The sequence below is a fragment of the Gouania willdenowi genome, chromosome 1, assembly GCF_900634775.1.
Source record: "Gouania willdenowi chromosome 1, fGouWil2.1, whole genome shotgun sequence".
Taxonomy (NCBI): domain Eukaryota; kingdom Metazoa; phylum Chordata; class Actinopteri; order Blenniiformes; family Gobiesocidae; genus Gouania; species Gouania willdenowi.
In genome coordinates, this window is record NC_041044.1 from 36,258,020 (window position 1) to 36,280,961 (window position 22,942).

Consider the following 22,942-nt stretch of genomic DNA (forward strand, 5'->3'; position numbering starts at 1 on the left):
CAGAAAATGACCATATATAGGGCCCTATAAAATCCGTTTTTTTTTTTTTCCACTTAAATTTTTTAAAATTCCATACATTTTTTTAGAAATATTAATAATTATTTTCAGAAATTATTAGTTTTTTACTCATGTGAAACAAAATAAATAGTAATTAAAAAAAAAACATAATTTAACAAATATGTATGTAAAAAATAAGCGCTTGATGAGAAACGGGCGGAGTTCTACAAACACAATAAAGTTAAACGTGAACTGGTGGCTCCGTATAGAGAAGTGATGAGTTGCAGAGTTTTTTGGTAGTTTAAACGGTTTAGACTGTTTGAAGCATCCAGAACGGGAGGGAAGTGAGCAAAAAAACATTCCTTGCCTCATGGTGATGGCGTTTCATGCCGATTCTTTCCATTTCTGCGTTTAACTGTTTTCATTGGTCGATTTTGTGATTCTGTCTGTGATTTCGTTAATGTGGGTTTTATAGGGCCCTACATATATGGGTTACTTAGTGTGCCTTTTCCTATAGACTGCTAGATTTGCTGTTTTGGCATCAGCTGATGACTTCTCCATCACTCAATGGGTTCATATTGATAAAACTGAATTAATCCTTCAAGCAGAATTTCTATCTGCAACTCATGCTCCGATTCACTCGCATGATGTCATGTGAACTTTTAAGAATTAAAGAAAACTGTACAAGATTAGAATTCTCTTTACCCTTGCACAGCAAAGGCCGACTTCTGCACATAATTCTATTTTTTGTGGTTATTTGTGACTCGACTCTTGTCCTCTGTATTTGTGCAGGTGTGCGTGGAAGGACGCCTGTACCTGGAGTTCATGTTTGATGACATGATGAGGATAAAGACATGGCACTTCAGCATCAGACAACACCGTGAACTCATCCCCCGCAGTATATTGGCCATGCATGTGAGTGGAAATATCATTAAACACGTTTGTATGTATGCATCGTGTGTGTTTAAAGATTTATTTTTAATAATCTGTTAAATAAACTATTCGTGTATCAGGCTCAAGACCCACAAATGCTGGACCAGCTGTCCAAAAACATCACAAGATGTGGCCTGTCAAACTCCACCCTCAACTACCTCCGAGTACGTGTTGCACTTTGTCTTCAATACTTACTTTTGTATATAGTTATTATTACATATACCAGAAAACTGTTTTCATGTCAAATTGTGTATTTATCATAATACAATTCTGAATTTGTATTGATACTCAGCTCCTTTGTTTTTTGTAATCAGTAACATAATGTCCTGCTCTGCTTTTTCTGCAGCTGTGTGTGATCCTGGAGCCCATGCAGGAGCTGATGTCCAGACACAAGACATACAGCCTCAGCCCAAGAGACTGCCTCAAGACCTGCCTCTTCCAAAAATGGCAGAGAATGGTGGCGCCACCTGGTACGTGCAACACGTGCACACATTTACTAAAGTGTGTGCCACTCCGTGTGTTTGTGCATAACTTTTTAGGGCAGGAACAATACTCTTTTGTCCTGATTCACTTTTAATCCCTATTCTTGGGTGCCGATTTGATTTAAATTGTGATTCTAATTTTACAAGTATTGCGATTCTACAGTGACTATTATCACAATTTTTTCCTTATCCAAACACATAATCCTAAACTTCTAGAAATATGTCACAGTTCCAAAAAACAATGCACATCGTATTCAGTCATTCACTGATTTATCATTATTTATTCACTGATTTATTAATATTTAGACTGAAATAAATAAAATAAAACCTCCATCAGAAGAGGTAAATATGTACAAAAAAACAAATTTGTACATAACTTTTTTAAGTCAATCTGAGGTCTGTCAGTTTCATTGTAATGAGCTGCAGCTGACGCGCGCACCGCTGCACACAGCTGATGAGCTCCGCCACACGGCGACCACCATCCTCCCAGGAAAAGGAGTGCACAGCAAGGATAAAATATAATTAAATGTAACACCCATCTAAAACTGGTAGATTTGGACATATTACAAATGCTGATGGTCAATCTTTCGGCGTGCATGTGTAGCTTGGAGAAGTTGTGTGTGTAGCGGTGCTATGATGGACAGGGTTGGATCCGTCTCAACTGACTTAACATACGTAGCCACCTTGACAGGCTTCATCACCTGAATAATTTTATTTAACATCCCATCCAGGGTCCGTTGGTCTGCTGTCGGGTGTCTTATCTTGCTTTAGCTTTATGTCCGAATGGTGATGGAAAAGATGAGCAGTAATGTTCATTGTGTTACATTACCGCCACCCAGTGGTCACCCACCAAAATGTGGAAAATACAATCGATTCTGGGAAGCACAATTGATTATTAAAATCGGCAACCAAAAAATCACAATAAATCGTAAAATCAATTTTTTCCTCACCTTTATAACTTGACCACTGTGGTCTCTGCAGCTGAGCCTTCCAGACAGGCCCCAAACAAACGACAACGGAAGCGTAAGATGTCCGGGGGAAGTACCATCAGTGGAGGAGGAACCAACAACAATAACAACAACAAAAAGAAGAGCCTCGGCAGTGGGTTTCCTTTGTCCAGCCAAGTCCCTGTGAGTACAGCCCTGACATCTACTGTCTATCAGTGGTTACTACATCTAAAAATAGGTCATGCACGGATGCATTTAAGTGAATAGAATAAATCAGTTTTTGTAACTACTGTGCTGGAAAACACCATCCTGATTGCTATTTAAAACTTTATAAACAGTAAAAAGATGTTACTGCATTAAATACTGTTCTTTTTTTTTTTTTTAATTCTACCTTTTTTGAAAGAATGCTGTCAAGTAAAAAAAATAAATCTGTCTCTAATCTCTAATAAAACTGTTACAAATACTGTTTCAGTGGCATTCAGAAAATCAAAAGCAGTTACTCAATATTAACACTTGTAATATTAAATATGGTCAGCATCTTAACCCTCTGAGGACTGCAATAATAAGGGTTCACCAGAACCTAAATTTGTATTTTTGCTCATTCTGATGCAATTCTATTGGAATATCTTCAATATCTATCAATTAAATACACCACAAATAGTAGTTAAAGGTGATAAAATTGTGTTATAAATGGGAAAATAAAAACATCTGAAAGTAATTTTTTTTTTTCATTTTATTTAGTAAATAAACACATTGATCTAAAAGATTTCTAAATGTAGAAAGTTAAACAAGGCCTTTCTGAACGCTCCAGTAGTGAGTTGAACAATTTAGTGACTAGTGACTAGTCATTAGTAACGATTAGTCGACAAGTCACGATTATTTTTTTGTTTTGAAGCACATATTTTAGACTGCTTTTTTAGCGCACCTGCTTAAATCCTTCCACCTGTAAAAGTCTCTCTGTTGTGTTGTGATAGCATGTTTTACAGAGAAGAATTAAAACAATGTCATAAAACATGCATTTGTTATATTTAACATATAAAATATCATTGAAATCACAATAAAATAATGAATAAATTAAATATCACAAACTGAAAGTGTAAGTTGTCTTCAACAAAGTAGTTAAAGTAAAACAAAGAGTGTAAATAAATAACTTAAAACCAATCACAGAGTTCTTCTACTTAAATCAAGTCCATAAAATAAAAGAATAACTAATAACATCTTGTTTGAATGAATCCTTACAAGTTAAGAAATGTCTAATGTTATCCAAATCACATAATTGATCATTTACAAGATTAAAGGCCATGTTAATGCTATAAAATCCACGTTGACAAATTTTTGTAGTCAGCATTATCGATTATGCCGACTCATCATTGCAGCCTTGCTCGTCAATCAATTGAATTGCTTCTGTTTGTGATTCCACAGGATGTAATGGTGGTGGGAGAGCCCACGCTGATGGGCGGGGAATTCGGCGACGAGGACGAGCGTCTGATCACGCGGTTGGAGAACACGCAGTTCGATGCGGCCAACGGCATCGACGACGAGGACAGCTTCAATAACTCCCCAGCGCTGGGATCCAACTCGCCCTGGAACAACAAGGCTCCATCCAGCCAGGAGAGCAAGAACGACAACCCCACCTCACAGGCTTCACAATAGAGACCAGGCCCCCCTGAAAAACCTCAACCGAAACCCCCCATGTGACAAACCTCAGCCCCTCTCACGTCCAACAACAAACCACATGATCTGCTCTCTAAGCCAAACGTAGCTTTCAGATTTACTCACAGGAAGCTCACCCAGGCCCCCGTGTCCCTAACGTCATACTCCCAACGTCCCATTGACTCTGACTGGTTTTCAACATCAATTTTGGTAAATTCAACTGAGCAGGGATTTCATGCAGTGGAGATCTTTACGTTCCTGTGTAGAAACCAACGGTGTGTCAGCAGGGGGCTCCAGGATTAAGGAGATGCTCGGGGGGGAAATGCTCGTCCAGCTCCTGTCAAACACAACTCTGAAATCTGGTCTGGTCTACTGATGCACAGCTCACTTCTAATGTTTGATAACAAAGCGTGTGTGCGCGCGCGTGTGCGTGAGTACGTGAGTATGAGCCCAAACGTGACTTTGTTGAACCAGACGGATCAGAATTCAGAGTCAAACCGGGGCAACCATTGGATTAATGGCAGCAGTAGGAGAGCTAAAATGTGGCACTTAGGACGGACACACACATTGACACACACACACACACACACAGACACACACACACACACACACACACACACACACACACACACACACACACACACACACACACACACACACACACACAGATACACATCTTAAGAGTTTTTATACAGTATATATTTCCCTAGAATGTTTTTAATTTGTATTAAATGCCTTCATTTCAATTGTTACTTTTTTTACTACCAATACTGAAAAGCTACAGACCAAGGAGCAACACAGGACTTTTACCCCCCCCTAAAATATATTGTTTTTATCTTTTATGTTTATAAAAGAGGAATAATTTAGTGTGGATGTTTTTATTTGGTCTTCCCCCCCTCACCCTCTTTTTTTGGGGGGATATTTTTGTGTATTTGTGCTTGTATATTTAAGGTAGTAGCAAAGTTCTGTCTGACTGTAATAAAAATGTATTCTTACTTAGATTTACATAAAGCCATTCTGATCTAATGTAAAGAAACAAAAAATAGGAAAAAGGAGAAAAAACACTCATGACCCCCCCCTCGCGCCACCTTCCCCTGTGCCCTCCTTTCTCTTTTTAAAAACTTGTGTAAATTAAATTACAAATGCCCCAGGGGGTACAGTGGCACCATGGAGAGACTGATTTGACTGTTTCAGTTTATTTTGTATTTATTTGGATTCACTCAGACATTCACTCATCTCTTCTCGGAGTCATCCTTCTGTCATCACTTGAGTTTTTTTTGTTTTTGTGTGTGTTCTTTCAACTTGATGTCAAAGTGAATGTGCTCGCCTCGCAACGACTTTTAAAGGTTTCATCACTGGCTAAAAGACACTTCTGTTTTTATATTTATTTGTCTGGTCTCATTTATAGTCTGCTGTCATACACTTGCCTTCCTAAACCAGCTTCTCTATAGTTTCAGTCTGCATATTTGGTAGCATTGCTGACTCTGTATAAAGTAATAAAAACAGCTGAAGCTTTGTCATTGTTTAGGAAATGATTGATGAGTTCATCAGCAGCTCTGATTGCATTTAAAAATGGTGACTTGTACCTTCTCCAAAACCCTGTAGAAAAAAAAAAATCATTGTTTGATATATATATTTTTTTGATTTGGTTAGTTTCTGCCCTTGATAATTAATGTATGGTACCAATAAAAAGAGACATTTTCACTTTAAACGGCTGGCTGTAGATGGTGCTTTTGTCATTGGAAGAGAAGCTTAAACTAAAACATGGCTGTAAGTTAGACTGGTTCACAAAATTAATTTTTACCAAATTTGCCAGATTGCTTTTTGCCTAGTTCCAATTGACATTGTAAGCATATGTACCAAAAATGGAGTCTATTGCTGCACTTTTAGGGCGGGGTGGCACAGTGTTTACGTTATTTCTATTTTCAGGTGTTTTAACTGTTCTAATGTTCTTACTCATTTAGTATAAATACAGTGGGAGACTATTAATGACAATACTTACCTTTATTTTGTTCAAGTTTCTGATATCTGTGAAAGTTGCGCATTCTTCGATCGAGCAATAAAAACGGTGGAAAAGCGTGCTACACGTTATTGATGTTATATTGGCTCAATTTTTGGTACAGATGTTCAAAATGTCAATAGGAACCAGGCAAAATGTGATCTGGCAAAATATGGTAAACTTCTACTTATACCATCATAATGTGTTTTGTGAACCACCCTATTGTAAGTTCATCAAGCAGTCAAAAGTTTAGGACCGCCACGTGATAATTGTTATTCAAAGAACGTTCCGGTATTGAGCTCAAATGACTTCTGAAGTTGTGCCGTGGTATCTGTCAGTAGGACATTGGAACAGATCCTGAAACTTGTGAGGTGGGGTCCTAACTGATCATCGTTCCCAGAGATGCCTGATTAAAATTCAAACCTGGGATTTGAAGGGAAAACGCCTCAACCTGGTTTCTGTGTTCCTTAAATCAATGTTGAATGAACGATTGTGTAAAATACCGTATAAGGCAATTGTAGAAAATTCAGCACTCCAAAGTCATAAATTTAATGAAATACCACAAGATATTCATGAGCTTATTTCCTGACTGTGTCACATGACTGCAGTCACAAATTGTTGAAACAACTCTAATTTTTTATTTTTTTAATTCTTCCAAATTTTCACAAACAATACATTTGCCCTAAATAACACGAAATAATGTTACAAAAAAAAAAAAATATTGAAGTGGGGATCCTGCCAGGACTGATATATCTATCATTTATTGCTTGGATATTATTGGTACCTTACATATTGTATATATATCAGTCATACATGGAACTGCAAACTACTTTTGATCAAACTGATCTGTATTTTCCCTCCGAGCATAAAATGGTTTGACATTCCTGCCCTAAATAAATTATGTAAATTATTATATTGTCATGTATATCTTTAGTAATGCTTGAATTACTCAAAATAATCTTGTGTTAGATATATACTGTAATGTAGTTCCAGTCTTATAAAGGTTCTTTATCCCATACCGGTGGTGCAATGTTATAAAAAGCATACTGGCCATCAAAGAACCAGTAAGCCAACCTGACTAAACCCTTTAGAACTCTGCCATAGAATGTGTTTCCTTTATTGAATCTAGAAGAATTGACAAATATTGTAAAAGGTCTTATGATCTCGCTGCATTTAAAAAAAAAAAAAAAATCCTCTTTTGTGTAAGGTTTGTAAAGCCTTTAACTCTTTGTGTCAGTGATGAGATCCATCCCTCATCTGTCACTATAGTGTGGATGTTGACAGAGGTCCAGCTTTTTCTTGAGGTGATCACGATGGTCTTCATCCCTACGCAGAACAAAAGGCTCTACTTTGAGTTCCTTTCATTGATCCCATGAAGAAACAGCTGCCCAACTTTAATAATGTCATTAAATTTGGATTTAAATAAAACTTTGGGATGAAGGCTTCAGTTTGGCTTTCCTCACATTTTAGACTTGGGGAATCAATAAACTCAGTTTTACAACAAAAACCAGAATGAAACTAAACTAAGCAATATGTTGGAAAGTTATTAAAGAGCAAATGACAAGCAAAGTCAGTGAAGTCATCAATCTGGAAAATGTTAAAACAGCCATTTCTTCTAAGGCTTTAGGGGAAAAAAAGAAAAAGAAAACAGTTCAGTTAAATTCTGGGACATGACACTGCAGTGAGCGTAGCCTTCTGTGATGATACCAACAAAAAACTTTTTGAATGGAGTGTTTCCTTTCATGTGTCATAAATAAACACCAATTTAACATATATATATATGACATGATGTTACGAGTCATGATAGTTCTGCATTGATTAAGATCCTTAGAATATTTTTGATTTAATACTAAATAAAATGATGTGGATGAAATGAAAAATATCAAACAAGACAACTAAGGTATGACATTTTGGGGGCCAGTCAATGCAGCTATAGCAATCCAGCACGGTGCAGCATTCCCTATGATTCTACTTCTTCTGTGTAGTTTTACGGCGGTTCTCTTATCTATCTTCTGTCTGTCTATAAAGCAAGGAATCTCTGTCTGCGTGTGTGTGTCTGTGGCTCAAATACTTCTGCGGTTCAGAGACAGACAGAGCTGAGACTTTCAACATGGCTGCTGCTTGGTTCAAGTGTGTGCAACGTCGGATTTGTTTGGACGCCCCACCTCCTGAGTCGACGGACTCAGTGATGATGTCATCAGTCCTTACCTCTTAAAAGCAAGAAGAAGAAGAAAGTCTGTGTTGGGCGGTAATGCTCCTTGCCTTGGTTGCCAACCGCCGTAAAACGACACAGAAGAAAAAGAAGAATGTCTTTGTGTGTGTGTGTGTGTGTGTGTGTGTGTGTTCCTCAAAGATCTCTAGCCTCTATAATTACCAGTTTAGATAGTTACTGATGATCATAGTGGTGAAGTTCGACATCAATGACAACAGACAAATTCATCAACTCTCAACAAAACATAATTTTCATTTGCCAATGTTAAACTGAATCCTGACCTTGACCTGAGAGTTTCAACATGGCTGCTGCTTGGTTCAAGGGTGTGTAACGCTGGATTTATTTGGATTACAATGATACAGTTAATAAATTATTTTATAAATATTTTACAAATTCCATGTGCATCTAAACTGACCATTGTGGATTAATGACACTAAACGAGTCTGGTGTCATGTACTGAGTGCGCATCGTACTGAGATTGTATATGCGCATATATACGCTTGCGCGCACCTGCACAGTACCGGAAAATGAATTTTTGCTAAAAAAAAAAAAAATAAATAAATTTTTGTTTATTTTTGTTTTCAAAGTGAATGGACGTGTTTTATTTGTTTATTGGATTATGTTAGAGTTAAAGTTATAATCTCAGCACAGAGGTAAACTCAGTACGTGACACCAGACTGAATCTGTTCTGGTCTGAGGAGATCCGGATCCGCGAGGACAACAAACTGGAATAGGAATAGATGGGGTTCCACTCCCTACAGTGTCCTTGCTAAAAGCCAGAATATATGAAAACACAATAGTTATCACTCTACACATTTCACAACAAACCTAAATGTCCAAACACACAATCTCATTTGGCCATCCATGAAAAAGACACTGAACCTCCCATTTTTCTATAGCAATATATACTTCCTATGGGCAGTGCACTAGTTATTCTGGATAGATAGATAGATAGATACTCTATGAATCCCGAGTGAAATGAAATATATTCCGCCACTACACAGATGCCAAAAGGAAGGTTAGTATAAACAATAAAACAGATTAGTAACACATACAATAATAAAAAATACTAAAATAGTGCAGTATCAGTGTATTCTATTCTATTCTATTCTATTCTATTCTATTCCATTCTATTCTATTCTATTCTATTCCATTCTATTCCAACAGTGACACAAACATTTGTTTTCTTTTTGTTTTCCATGCATTTGGACAGATTTGTTTTGAATACAGAATGCAATTTTCCATTTTTACCAACTATGAAAACTGAAATAATGATCTAAGACAAAAAAAAGAAAAGCAGAAAAATCTGTACTGGCTGAATACTTTCTCCCAGCACTGAGCATCTGATGGTGAATAATAGCATAAATATCTGAAAGGTTGAGTTAAGTTTAGTTCTGTCCGTGTGCTTTTTCAGGCCTTCTTCATTAAACTTTGTTGACTTTAAATCTCAACACTATAAACGTACCACACGCCTCTTTTTCTTTGCAGTAATAAAAAAAAAAAAAAAAAAAAAAATCACTATTTTGTTCCTCAAAAATATGAAGTTGAAACCTCACTTACTTTGCATGTGAGGGCATTTTTTCACATTTCGCGATGTTTTTTTTTTCCCCAAACTTTTGAACAGCAATCTTCTTTTCTCTCTCCTTCATTAGGTTCTTATTTCCCTGTCTCATCACCTTAGTCTAGAATGACTCCATGAAAGCTGCACTTACCACGTTCAATCTGGAAATTGAGGTGCTCTACGAATGTTCCCTTTGATGAAGAAAGTTAATTTGCCAAAAATCACAAAGCATCAACAGCTGCTCAGAATTAAAGCTTAAAAAAACCCCAACACACTACTAAGTCATGAACTTATTTGCCTGTTCCACAGAAAAGCACATTAGGCCCCAATGTATCCTTCTTGTACCCAGTTGTGTGACATTTAATCAAGTTGGTTTCCTCAGTTTTAGTCCTTTTTTATATTTACAACCTAGGAAACATAAAGGTCATGGCTTATCAAGTTTTAATGTCATTATCATGCCTGGAATTCAGATACATTATAGGGAATTGCACAATAGAAAATGCAACTTTAACAATAGAACTCTTGCTTCGTGTGAGTAATAAGAAAAATTGTTCAAATATTAATTTGTGCTCAAACTCTGTTGTATTGTCAATACATTTCATTATCACAATTAATGTTGAATACCTCAGAAAGTATATTATAATACAGAGAGGCAAAAGAGTCATGGCTGATGTGCATGATGTAAATAAGTTGATTTTACTTCAAAGTGTCATCAAATACATAAAAACATTGAGTAACATTTACAAAAACTGCTTCGGTTTAATCGACATAATAAAAACAAGTAGATTATTACTTGCAAGTTTATTAGAAAAAAAAGCTGTTATTTATGCAGTTTAAAAGTGTTGAAAAATTGAGGTGTTAAAATTTAAGTTCACATGACTTGGATTTTATTTTTATGTAAAAAAAAAAGGAAGTAGTTTGAACATGAAAAAAGAACTATCAGCAAATAAATTTTGCCAAAAGTTGTGTTAATTTAAGTAGACCTAGCAGAATTATTATTTTTTTTATCAGTGTAGTTGCAAAACATTTTTCAGTTTTACATTGAAGTTGTGAAGGGTTCTTTTCATCTCAATAAGATTCTCCATTGGATTGAGATCACATGAGGTCATGATAAGTATGAAAAACTTATTCATTTTAAAAGATAATATGATAAGTATAAAAATAATATTAACTTTGCTTTATTTTGATTTGGTTGAAATCTAATGACTATGATAATATAAGGAATATACATTTTAAATAAAGAGCAACAAGTATTAGCAATATTTCATTATTTTTATCTGTATTATTAACAGGGGTGTCAAACTTATGGCCTGCGGGCCGAATCTGGCTCGCCACAGCCATACTTTCAGCCCACGGCTGGATTTTGTTCAGATTTTGGTACACTATGTTTATAAAAATTACAACAAAAATGTGAAACATTATGTAAATCAGCATAAACTTTAGTTCCAGATAACTCAGTCCCATCCAATTAAAAAAAAAAAAACAAACAATTAATGATAGTCCCCGCTATATACAGGGATTTTTGATTTATCTTGTCGCATAGTTACACAGTTTCCGTAGTTTATGTTTGCAAATTATTTGTTTGCCGGAAATCTCTCTTATTTGAAACCCTGCAATTTTGCCCTAAAATTTCCTCAAGTGACTTGAGGAGTATTCTATTCTACTCTATTCTACTCTATTCTATTCTATTCTATTCTATTCTATTCTATTCTATTCAAAAATATGTATTTTTCTGCTTCATCTTAGTTTAGATTAAACGTATGTGGCCCCCAAAGTAAAATAGTTTGTCACTCCTGCTTTAAAAAGACAAAACATATTTCTTGATATCTCATTCCTTGCTCTTACCGGAAGCTGCTCCCACAATGAGGAAGTAGCTGCCAGTGGGGTGGGCGCTAGGACCCAGATGATTTCCTGTAGGAAGATGGTTCCGTTAGCATTATGCTAACAGATTTTGTTTTGCTACGGATCCATTAGGCACGGTTAAGTCTGCTGTGTTATTCTTTTGATTGAGGTGAGAATATACGGCACACGTTGTTAAAGACAACCTGAAAATGTTGTTAAAGAATGTGAGCTCAGATATTGACATTGCTGTTAGCCTTAACATAATGTTAGACGGGCGTTAGCTCGTAGCATTAATTGCTAAGAGTGTCAGGGCTTTTGTCTAGAATTGTCTGTGCTCCAAATAATTCTGTGTGTATTGAACGGTACTGACATGTGTCTAACATAGTATTGCATCTGTTTACATTACAGTAAAGGACATAGGCTTCTTTTAACTAACAGCGGCTAATCAGCTCGTAGCTTGTTTCTCAGGTTGCTGTTAGCTAACAACCAGTGAGTCAATATGCTCAGCTGTCAGCACATAGCTTCTGTTAAACCTGCACACATGTGCTAACTAACAGTGGAAAAATAAGAACTCTCCCAATGTATTATTTATTTTAACTGGTAGTGTCTAACAAAAGGGGTTTAACCGGTTTCTTGCTACACTAGAGGTTCTTGGTGAAATGCTGATTAAATCTTACTATACTGGAAATCATGTACAATAATTTCCTCTATTTTTAGGTTTTGTGTTATAAAAAGGTAAACAATAAATGTATTCACCTTCACCATTTAAAGCAGGGGTGTTTTTCAGTCAGGGGCCAAAAACTAATCACTGTAAAAAAAAAAAAAAAAAAAAAAGAGCAATTTCTACATCATTGTGCCCTAGATTTTAATATCAATCACTGTAGGATCTTTACTTTAAAAAAAATCCTTGATTATTTGTATTTTTGACCAGTTTTTTGTATAATTTCTGGGATTTTTGTGGTGGTGTTTGGGAGAAATTGCAGGATTTTAGTAAAAGTGAGAGTTCTTTCCACAGTTTGCGATGACAGTAAAATGACTGTAGTCAAGCATTGGTTCTTTAATAATGTACCACTGTTCCAGCTTTAGGATCCACCATCACTCCTTAAAAACCAACAAAGACCTAAATCAACAGAAATGTTTACATTTTTTAAAACGTTTATTCAAAGAAACGGTGGTTTAAATCAAATTATCTATACATTTATACAAATTTAATTCTAAAATGCACCAAACTCCGATCACTGCACTTGTTATATAAATAATAGTCATGTTTAAAGCCATAAAGCAGTTGGAAATTTGATGTAGCACTTAATTTACTTTCATGAACTCTCTTAAACACTGATGCACATTGTTGTTTTTATGCTGTCGTTTGTTTTCAATTTTATTTCAATTAATTTAATTTTTGTATCTTTTTTTTCTAATTTATGTCCATCCCATGGTTGTATATCTGCATTAGTATCTTATGTTGGTATTTATTATTGTTCTTACTGTTTACATTTGCTGCATCGTGTGAATTTCCCCTATGGGGATCATAAAGGTTTATTCTATTCCTATTGCTAGCAATGATTAACCAGAAAGTGAAGACCAACAGCAATGCTTTTAACAAAGGATTCAAACAATTGCTAAAATCACAATAATACTACTCACATGAGTTGTAGTTATACTGTAACTGGTTGTTCGCTTTACTGTGTTGAAAAAAAAAAAAATATCTATCATCTATTTTGTTTTTCATCACTTGTTTACCTTGTTAAGCTTCCTAATCAATGAAAAATATTGGTATTAATATTTTATGTGTCGACGTCTGAGCATACCCCTCCATATAAGTTATTATAAAAATTATAAAATGATCCTCAAGAGAACTGACAGGTAGTGGGAAAAGTTCATATGTAACATATTTGAATAATTGTTAACTACTTATGAGTAAGCCATAGAACTGTAACATGGTTTCCCAGGTTTGCGTTTTAATTCAATTGCAACTGAAAGTTTTTATAGAAATTCCATTCCAATTACAATTACAAAGTCAATGATCTGAACTCAATTACAATTAAATTATGATTAGAACGATAAGTGATTTTTCCAATTACGATTACAAATACAATTATGTCATAAATTCATTGTGATGAACTATCAATTACATTATTACAATTATATTTGACCCCAACCCTGAATAGCACTTCTACTTTTTCTAACATCTTAAACCAGTATGTCCAATCATGGCCCAGAAAACATAAGGTTTGCCATTCCAAAACTGAGTTAGGACTTCCTCAGGTCATTTTGACTGTGTGCATGTGTTGATTAATTGATTAGATCTTTTTTGCACTCAATATTCTTTCCATCCTGTCTTTGCATCTTTGTCGCTCCACAGCCTTCAGTCATGTCTCAGGTGGAGAAGAAGGCTGGGCTGCTAAGGAGGACGTCATCCTCTAAAAAAACCCTGAAGGAAAAGGTGGTTTTGATGTATGATGAGATTTTTGCAGTGAGTATCAGCTGTAAATATTATGAATATCAGTAACATGAGTTGATGTTTGAGGATTAACAAAATGCTTTCTGCTTTCATCCAGAAAGAAGATCCAGCCAAGAACAACCCTCGCTTCTGGGACGAGCTGTTTCTCATGAAGGTACAGTAACATTAATCTTGCCTGCAAGATGGATTCTCCTGGTGTTCACAAACACCAGAATCCATCTTGTGTTGTTCCCGCCTTTGCCTTTCAAATCCGAACCGAACCGGCTCGAACCAATCATGAGGCAGTGTTGTGGTTTTGGGTGGGATATCCAGGTGTTACGAAGGCAGAAGCGTCAAAGCAAAACTGGTGCATGCACAGTTGCGGGGAGAGGAACTAGCTGGGCTACCGATATTAGCATAGCTTCAAATCAAAATAGAAAGATGTCGACACAGGAGGATGGTTAACGTGTCCTTAACTCGCTTATTCGTGTTGCAAAAACGGCAAAAGTCACTAAACAACACAATGACCGCAGCATTACTATCTCAAAAGCTTTCGCTTTGTTGTAGCAGCATCTCTGCGGCGCATGTCAATGATGACATGATTTGTTGCCGTGTGATTGGCTAAAACAAATCATGGTGGACAGGCGCTTCGCCCAATCAGCTTCAAGCATTCTGTTCATGTCCCTCCCTGGTTCTGAAAGGATTCGCCAGACACAGAACCAGATCGATGTAGAGAACTCGAGTTAGAGGGAGGGGCTACACATCAATCTGGCTCTTGCAAAGTTACAGTAACATTGTAGAATTTAAAAACTCTGTAATCACAGCATCAGGTATTTATGAACTTGGGTTTTAAGAAAAAAATATCTATATGAGTTTTGGTCCATATCGGCCAGCCCTAGTACCCTACATTAGCTCTATATCCTATCTTATTTGTTTTGATTTTCCTTTCAGGTGAACTTGGAGTATCTAGAATCGAAGCTGGAGACTGTAGATGGAGAGGAAGTCCAACGCATTCAGTACAACATAAACTCTCTGTTCCATCACTGTGTTCAAGCCCTGGGAGAAGAGCACCAAATCAAAGTAGTCAATGCCCTGCAGGTAGCCCCGTGCACTAAACACCAGGTTCACCCACATTTGAACAGCTGATTGTATCTCAGACAGCTGAACCCATTTCCCCGCGTTGATTTCTGTACTACTGTTTCCAGACTCTATGCGCACTTTTCCGTGGCGTTCACCAGAAAAACAAGTCGGCGTCTGGGTTTGACATCATCAATATGCTCATGGGTTTTGACAAGGCTGAGCAAAGGATGAAGGTATATTCAAACATGGATCATTCCCATCAAAGAACCATTGATCTTTATCAAAGAGTCCAGTGGATTTAAATGTTGTTGTGTTTTGAGTTTCTTCCAGGATTTGATGGATCGACTTGACAGTCTTCTTTGTGGGGATAGCTCAGAGAGTCTAAAGAGCCTTTGCCTCAAACTGTTGCTGTGTCTGGTGACGGTACGACAGGAAATACTTAATAACACCTTTTAAAAGGAAATGTTTTTGCATAAACTACAGTTATAAACTGAAAAATGTGACAAATCTGGTCAAATTATATTCCCAGGTAACAGATAATATCAGCCAGAACACCATACTGGAATACGTGATGATTAATAGCATTTTTGAAGCCATCTTGCAAGTGAGTCAGAGTTCTGAAAATATGGTTCATGGTGGCTTTTCATCTTGATCGACCAGTTTTTCCTCTCCATCTACTCTTGCTCAGGTTCTGTCTGATGTTTCCAGCAGAGGGCAGCATGGTTACGATGCTGTGGTCCTCCTGGCCCTGCTGGTCAACTATAGAAAGTATGAGGTGAGTTTGTCTAGCTTTTATTTATTGTCTGTCTATTTATTTTTCTTCTCAGCTTATTAATAGAAAGCATGATAATGACAGTGGATGTAAAAATGCACAAAAATCTTTCCTTTAAATTAACTCAATAAGTATTATATTGAACACAATGCACCAGTCAGGAGTAGATTAAACAAGTCAGGTTTGTATTTTTTTTAAAATAATTTTAGAAACTCTAAGATCATAATCTTTAGCAATAAAACAATAAATTGGTGCGATACGGGTGAGGAACAGAACCCGAGCTGCTTAAGGTCCAGTGTGAAATATTTACAGTCAGTCATGATTTGGGGTACAATGTTCTGTTCTGTTCCTCACCCGTCTTCCTCCAAACCCTTGGACCTTGATTCCCGAATGAAAGGCACACTTTACTTTCATCAGAAAAGAGGACCTTGGACCACTGGCCAACAGTCCAGTGGTTCTCCTCTTTTTTTTTACTGTAAAAACTGAGAAGTAAATGGTGATTTCTTCACAGTTTTTTAATTTTTTGAATTCCTATTTTCGTGGGTTTGATGTGCTGGAAGCCCAAATTATGTAAAAATAAACAAATAAATACTTGAAATTGTTTTAATTGTGTGCCCTGAATCTATAATCTATGAAAGTTTAACTTTTTGAATGGAATTATGGAAATCAAACAACTTTTCCATGATATTCTATTTTGTTGGAAAGGGTCTGTATAAATATATTTAATAGCAATGAAATGTATTCAAAGAGGAAGGATGTTGTGCCTGTGTTTATAGTTGCATGTGTACAGGATGTATCACTGGAGTCGTATATGCTATTAATAAAGGTATGATGATACTTTCTGGGAGGAAGGAAGGATGTAGCCATCATAGACAATTACTTTAACAATCTGGGTGTTTTTAATGACAGGTTTTTTCCACTTTTGTGTTTTTCAGTCTGTCAATCCATACATTGTAAAACTCTCCATTGTGGACGATGAGCCAACGTTGGATGTAAGTATGTGGTCATTGGTTTGTTTCTTCAAAGCAGTGTTTTAAACAGACATCAAAGAGGTTCAGTGACACACTGCATATTTATCCTTCCTCAGGGAATGGGCATGGTTGTCCACCAAGCGCTGACTGAATATAACAGGTGAGATGATCAATTCTCTGTGGTTCAGACAAGGTAAGTATTTATTTATTTATTTTTTAATGATTCAGAACAGGTGTTAAGGTCTTCTGGCATCATTAGCTCAGTCAAAAAATGTGTCTCTTCAGAATTTTTTACAAGACTTTAATGTATTTTAGATGAGGTGAGGTTAAAAAATTAAAAAGCTGTTGCGGTTGGTGTGCATCAAAGGGATGGATGACAGCTTTCTTCAGTTCGTTGTGTGTATGATTGGAATGTTCCGTAGATACGTAATGCAGAGATAAGCAGGAGATGAATATAATGTGTGGGTCTAGCCTGTCTGTGTCTGCGTGGTCTGTGTTGTTTGTAGTTTGATATTTTCTTCATTTTTTTCCTTCTGCTTTTTTCCAGTTTTTGATTTTCTGCTTTTATTTTTTAGACAGTACAAAGACAAAGAGGAAGAGCACCAGGGTGGCTTCTTCTCCACCCTCACTAGCATGGTAGGATCATGTTTTTATTGCGTAGTTGTTTGAGAAGACAGTAGAATCAATCCAGTGGTGATCTGAACATGTCTTGATGCACACAGATGGGCAACATGTTTATAGCAGATGCTGATGAGAAGCTCTCTGTCCAGTAAGTGCAATTTAATTTGATATTACCATTTATCTTCTACATTATTTTCTGTATTTTAGATATTGAAAAGATATGTAAACCATCAGGTGGGTTTCACAGTGTGGAAACATTCTGTAGTAAATAGTATCATGTAATTAGTTTGATTCTGATAAGTCACGAAGTAAAGGAGCCCATCTCAGCATATTTAGACTTCTAGGCAGTTTACGCAGTAGGCAGGTCACCAGTCCACTGCAGTACGAACACACAACAGCAGACAATCTGAGCCGCACACCCAAAATCTTACCTGCAGTCATTTTAGGGAAACAACACGAAAAGGAGAACATGCAACCCGTGTTTACCTGAGACGCCTTTGACCACCTTTAAGGTGCTCGTTAAAGAGGAACTAAACCCTCGGGTTTTGGCTGCCCTACGTCTAGGCTGGACATTAACAAAGTGCCTTTATTATGCCATTAAGACATGCCCAGTCTATACTATAACATTTCCAAAAAATGTCCATATCGATCTTTTTAATAATGTTTTTTTATCGAAAGAAAAAGTATTTGTGCTTACATATGCATGGTGCATTTTAGTTTGGAAGTTGATTGGACTTTATTTTTCCTAAAACATACTGTACACTTTTATAGATGTATGTGGTTACTTTTTTTATTTTTATTTTTTAAAGAATTTAAGAACTTAACGGAATAAAAATCTGTTGTTGAAACACAATTTAAACTTTTTTGAAAAATGTAATTTGACAGTTTGATAAACTTGTTTTTGATATTGGTACTTGAATTATAGTTAGTTACTATTTACTTGTTCTCCCAAGTTTAAAAAAATGAAGTAAATTGTATTTCATACCATATTGTACTTGTAAAGGTGTATATCACGATGTATATTGTATTGTTTAGTGTCGGGATATATCGTATCGTGACATGTGAATTGTATCATCCGATTCATGGCAGTGCACACCTCTAATACACATATCTCTTCATTCACAATGCTCTCAATCCAACCTACTCGCCACAGATTGCAGAGTCCACATCTGATAGTTTTTATAGGAGGGGGCGGGGCTAACATCGCTGGTTTGTGACATAAGAAGCGACCCAATCACGTCCATGTTTAATTTACGCTGCTCAGTGATTCTGGCATACTGAAGTCCCATGAGGAGAACAAAATCCAAACAAATACACACAGAAAGGCTCTGAAGCAATTGAGTTTAGACAAATGCTATATTTAAAGCTCATTAAAGTGAAGCCCTTTTGACGATGTGATGATGACCAACTTTTTGAATGTGTATTTGATAAGTGAATTCTTTTTCAAGGACCAATGAGGCAATTCTGTTGGCGCTCTACGAGGCTGTGCTGCTTAATCGCAACTTTATCACTGTATTAGCTCAGGTAAGGCAACACAATGCCTGTTATTAATATTATTTGTTTCTTATAGTGTCTGTTAATAGCAAGCTATTGCTATAAATGCACCACAAGCTGTTTTACTGGACTTTTAAAAAGCAACATGATATTAAAACAAATGTGTGTTTTTTGATGCATATTAACTTTTGTAACCACGCTTATATTATTTTTTTTATAAAAATTGAGCAGACATGTTGCCATTTTTATACTTTTATTATTAAAAAGAATAAAATGTTAAATCCTTTTTTTTTGACAGGTTTATTATTTCTCCATCTACGCTGTTAAAAATTGGATTTTTTTTTTAAATAAAAAAAAAATTAACCAGTTCTCTCCGTTATTGTTTTGTATTGTAAAAACAAATCTTCTTGTGTCTTTGACATCAGTGCTTTTATCACCGCTTGACGATGAACAAAACTGGATTTAATTTCTCTGTGCATAATGTGATCTTCAGATATTGCGTAAAAGTGCTTCCATATTTAATTCCTTGTCAAATATTTGCACTTGAAGTGAGAGCGGTCACACAGGCTAAACTCCTATTGTGTGATTTTAGCAGCACTAGTGATATCTGTCAAGATTATTTGATTCCTGTATTTTGTATGGATTTTTAAAAAAAGCAAAAAAAAAAAAAAAAACACAAATGGTGTTTGAAAAAGTAAACAAATGTGTTTGTGTTCTTTATGCAGAGTCATCCTGAAATTGACATTGCTGCTACGCCGACACCCACAAATCCTACCACGCCTACGACGCCACTGGGAACAACGCCGCCCTCACTGGACAGTAAGAAATTCATCCCTAGTGTTCAAAGACTGAACCATTTTTATGCTACATGTATATGGAGAGCTGGAGCAAACAATAACTAACCTTAACTGTTGGTGCATGACCATGTAAGTTAACACAAAGCACATTTTAAGTGTGATTCTATGGCCTCAAATATGCCATAAATGGCTGTACTGAATAAACAATAGGCACTCCATGAAAGTCAGAAACTTACATGACTTAAAGTATTTGCTGCACATCTCCTGTGCATGCCTTAAAGCAGTGGTTCTCAACCTTTTCACCCCACGACCCCCAAAATAAAGGTGCCGGAAACTGGGGAACCCCACTGTACCTGAAGGTGGTTGAACACAAACATGAATATTGAAGAACAGTCATATGGAGACAGGGCCATCTATAAGGGGGAATAAAGGCAAGGCAATGTGCTTTACTTGATCAAAAAGTGCAACAGAAAACATTCAACAGCTTAAAATTCAATAAGAACATTAAAATCAGCAGCAAAGGGGTCCATCGATAAAGTCAGCAAAATGATGGTTCGTTGTTCTATGAATCTATGATGACCACATTTATTTATTCATCTGAATATTATCTACTGTTAACCTAAAAATGTATTATTATTTGAGTCCTAGTATATAGTCATCTTAAAGATATAAATCTTTGCTTTAATCAGGAATAAAATGGGTTAAAAGTGTCCAAAAATGGTTTCGAAAGGTGGTAAAATGGGATTTTAAAAACCGCAGAGATTAAAAGTTGCAAATTAGTCTGTCCAAAAATGGACAGAAAAAGTGGCAAAAAGGGTTCAAAGTATCAATAATGGAACAATTAATAGGTGCAATTAGTTTTAACTGGCAAATAATGTCCGTAACAAAATGTGAATGTGGTTAAATTTGGAAAAATAGGCATGAAATATGGTGAAAAGAGGTTGAAAATGACAATAATGGTCAAAATATGCGACATTAGGTAGAAAAGTGGTGGAAAGGGTTTATAAGTGAAAGTAGACAAAAATGTACAGAAAAGGCATTGAAATTTGATGGTGTCAGGGAATTGGAGTAATGTATAAAAATGCATTAAAAAGAGCAAAAATATGGCAAGAAAAAGTGATGAAAATAGGTTAAAATCTGGCAAGTTTGGTGCAGTTGCAGAAAAATGGTAAGAACTAACAAAAATGGGCTCAAATTGTTCAAAAAGCATTCTTAGTTTCTTGAGGCCTCCCAGTGTCTCGTGACCCCAAATAGGGTCCTGACCCCAAGGTTAAGAACCCCTGCCCTAATGGATCAGGAATGTTCTTGTAGCCAAAGAAGAGCTTCACAAATGTGACTATAATGTTTTGTTGTATCTGGTGAAAAAGTTTTTCTTTCGTGTTAGTAATGGAAAAAAAAGAACATACAAAGTTTTTTCAAAATTGCACGATTGCTTTATAAGAGGTGTTTTTTAAAGCCTCACAATGTGTTCATATCACCTAATATTGTATCTGAGGACGGGGTTAGTGTTTTTAAAAAATGAATAATTTCAGCTGCTGTTCCTTGAATAACTGAGAAAATGTTTAATTTCTCTTAAAGCAAATGAATGGTAAAGCAAACCTTTCTACAGGACGCTATTAGCGGCTGCTTCTTTGCCTCCATTTAGTTTCTTCTATTTTTAAAGGCTTGCCCTCTTTGTGACTCTTGCTCAGGTCTGAGCTGTCCCACTCTGATGTAATAACACTTTTTTAAAATGACATGTTTTGCAGATAATCTGATAGAAATGATTGACTTCCGTGCAGATTCTCACACTTGTATGTCACACTACTAGCACTTCTTATCACATCCAAACGGTCAGATTACTGCAGCATCCCTGGGTCTTAGTGATCTGTTTAAGAGTGAGTGTACGACTGTCACCTTGGGTTATGGGAGATGTGTGTGCTGTTGCTAGCGATTTGAAACCAGGTCATTTAACCTGCACTCGTGCTGCAACTGGTAAAAGGTGCTCGTTTCTATCTCTGGCTACCGTTTCTTCCGTTACGTCAAACTCAATCCATTTGTCGTATGAAATATTAAGATACTGCCTTGGACACAAATTAATGTTTCACGTGCACTGCGCATTATGCTATGTCATGGAGGCCTCTGCACTTAAGCTCTGTGCTCAAGAACGTGTCATCACGTGTCATGAGGAGGAGGAAAACTCTCCACCCCCTCAGTGTAGCCTCACACGATGGGATGTATGTTGAGAAATGTTGTTCTCTAAGGCCAGCAGTGTTCTGAGGATGATGAATATTTGAGTTTTGTGGGAAGTAAAGTTGGAGTTTGAAAGACCAGAATCATTATTTTAATGACGAGACAAGTTGTGAGGTCCACTGAAAAGGCGTGTCTAGACACAACAAGCAGCAGCAGTGTTGAAGGCACAAGGGCATCACCCTGTATCATCCACCTTATTCCAGGGGTAGCTACCTCCTGATTATGGGTGCAACCTCCCACATTATAAACACATAATGCGTCAAATGCAAATTAAGGGAAATTACAGCTTTGTGATGTTGAACAGATGGCACAGCTCTGTCTAAATAAGTCTCCAATGCTTATACTTTATTTTAGATTAGAAACTTTTTTATTGGAAATTGAATATCTACAATAATACTTTATAATTTGAATATTTTTGTAAAGCACGAAACAAAATGGTAATATTTGCAAATTTATTTGTATAATGCATTTCATACACAAGGCAATCTAATGCGCTTTACATGATTAAAAAGTGTAATAGGAAACATTTAACAGCTTAAAAATCAATAAGAACATCAAAATCAGTAGTAAAAACATTTGAAATCAGCAGTAAAAACTTTGAATCAACAATGATATCCATGTGTGGAGTGAAAGAATAATGCACATCATTGTTAATTACTTTGAATGTCTATTATTATTATTATTATTATTATTATTATTATTATTACTATTATTATTATTATTATTATTATTATTAATATTAACTCAGATTTAAAAATGTTCACGTGTGATGCTGACTTCTGCTCTGCTGGCAGTTTGTTCCACTTCTTTGCAGCATAACAACTAAAAGCAACGTCACCATGTTTGCTGTGAACTCTGGGCTCTACTATCTGGCCTGTGTAATAAAGTGACACTTATTGAAAAGCAAGC

At 36.2% G+C, this 22,942-nt stretch overlaps 2 protein-coding genes across 4 annotated transcripts in view; both read left to right on the plus strand.

Annotated features, from left to right (window-relative positions):
- The window catches only part of ldb1b (LIM-domain binding 1b), a 46,967-nt gene extending 41,244 nt beyond the window's left edge, over positions 1–5,723 (plus strand). For all 3 annotated transcript variants that reach the window (XM_028445144.1, XM_028445223.1, XM_028445308.1), the window contains 5 exons: positions 790–912; positions 1,011–1,094; positions 1,277–1,400; positions 2,394–2,542; positions 3,782–5,723. In XM_028445144.1, the coding sequence (XP_028300945.1) occupies positions 790–912; positions 1,011–1,094; positions 1,277–1,400; positions 2,394–2,542; positions 3,782–4,012 (711 nt within the window). In that variant the 3' untranslated portion in view covers positions 4,013–5,723. The remainder of the gene's footprint in view (positions 1–789; positions 913–1,010; positions 1,095–1,276; positions 1,401–2,393; positions 2,543–3,781) is intronic.
- Positions 5,724–11,656: 5,933 nt separating this feature from the next.
- The window catches only part of armh3 (armadillo like helical domain containing 3), a 28,054-nt gene continuing 16,768 nt past the window's right edge, over positions 11,657–22,942 (plus strand). Inside the window, exons 1-14 of the mRNA XM_028445019.1 lie at positions 11,657–11,795; positions 13,989–14,099; positions 14,185–14,241; positions 15,018–15,164; positions 15,272–15,379; positions 15,477–15,569; positions 15,676–15,750; positions 15,835–15,921; positions 16,854–16,910; positions 17,006–17,049; positions 17,465–17,525; positions 17,612–17,658; positions 18,959–19,034; positions 19,730–19,823. Of these exons, the coding sequence (XP_028300820.1) occupies positions 13,998–14,099; positions 14,185–14,241; positions 15,018–15,164; positions 15,272–15,379; positions 15,477–15,569; positions 15,676–15,750; positions 15,835–15,921; positions 16,854–16,910; positions 17,006–17,049; positions 17,465–17,525; positions 17,612–17,658; positions 18,959–19,034; positions 19,730–19,823 (1,048 nt within the window). The 5' untranslated portion in view covers positions 11,657–11,795; positions 13,989–13,997. The remainder of the gene's footprint in view (positions 11,796–13,988; positions 14,100–14,184; positions 14,242–15,017; positions 15,165–15,271; positions 15,380–15,476; positions 15,570–15,675; positions 15,751–15,834; positions 15,922–16,853; positions 16,911–17,005; positions 17,050–17,464; positions 17,526–17,611; positions 17,659–18,958; positions 19,035–19,729; positions 19,824–22,942) is intronic.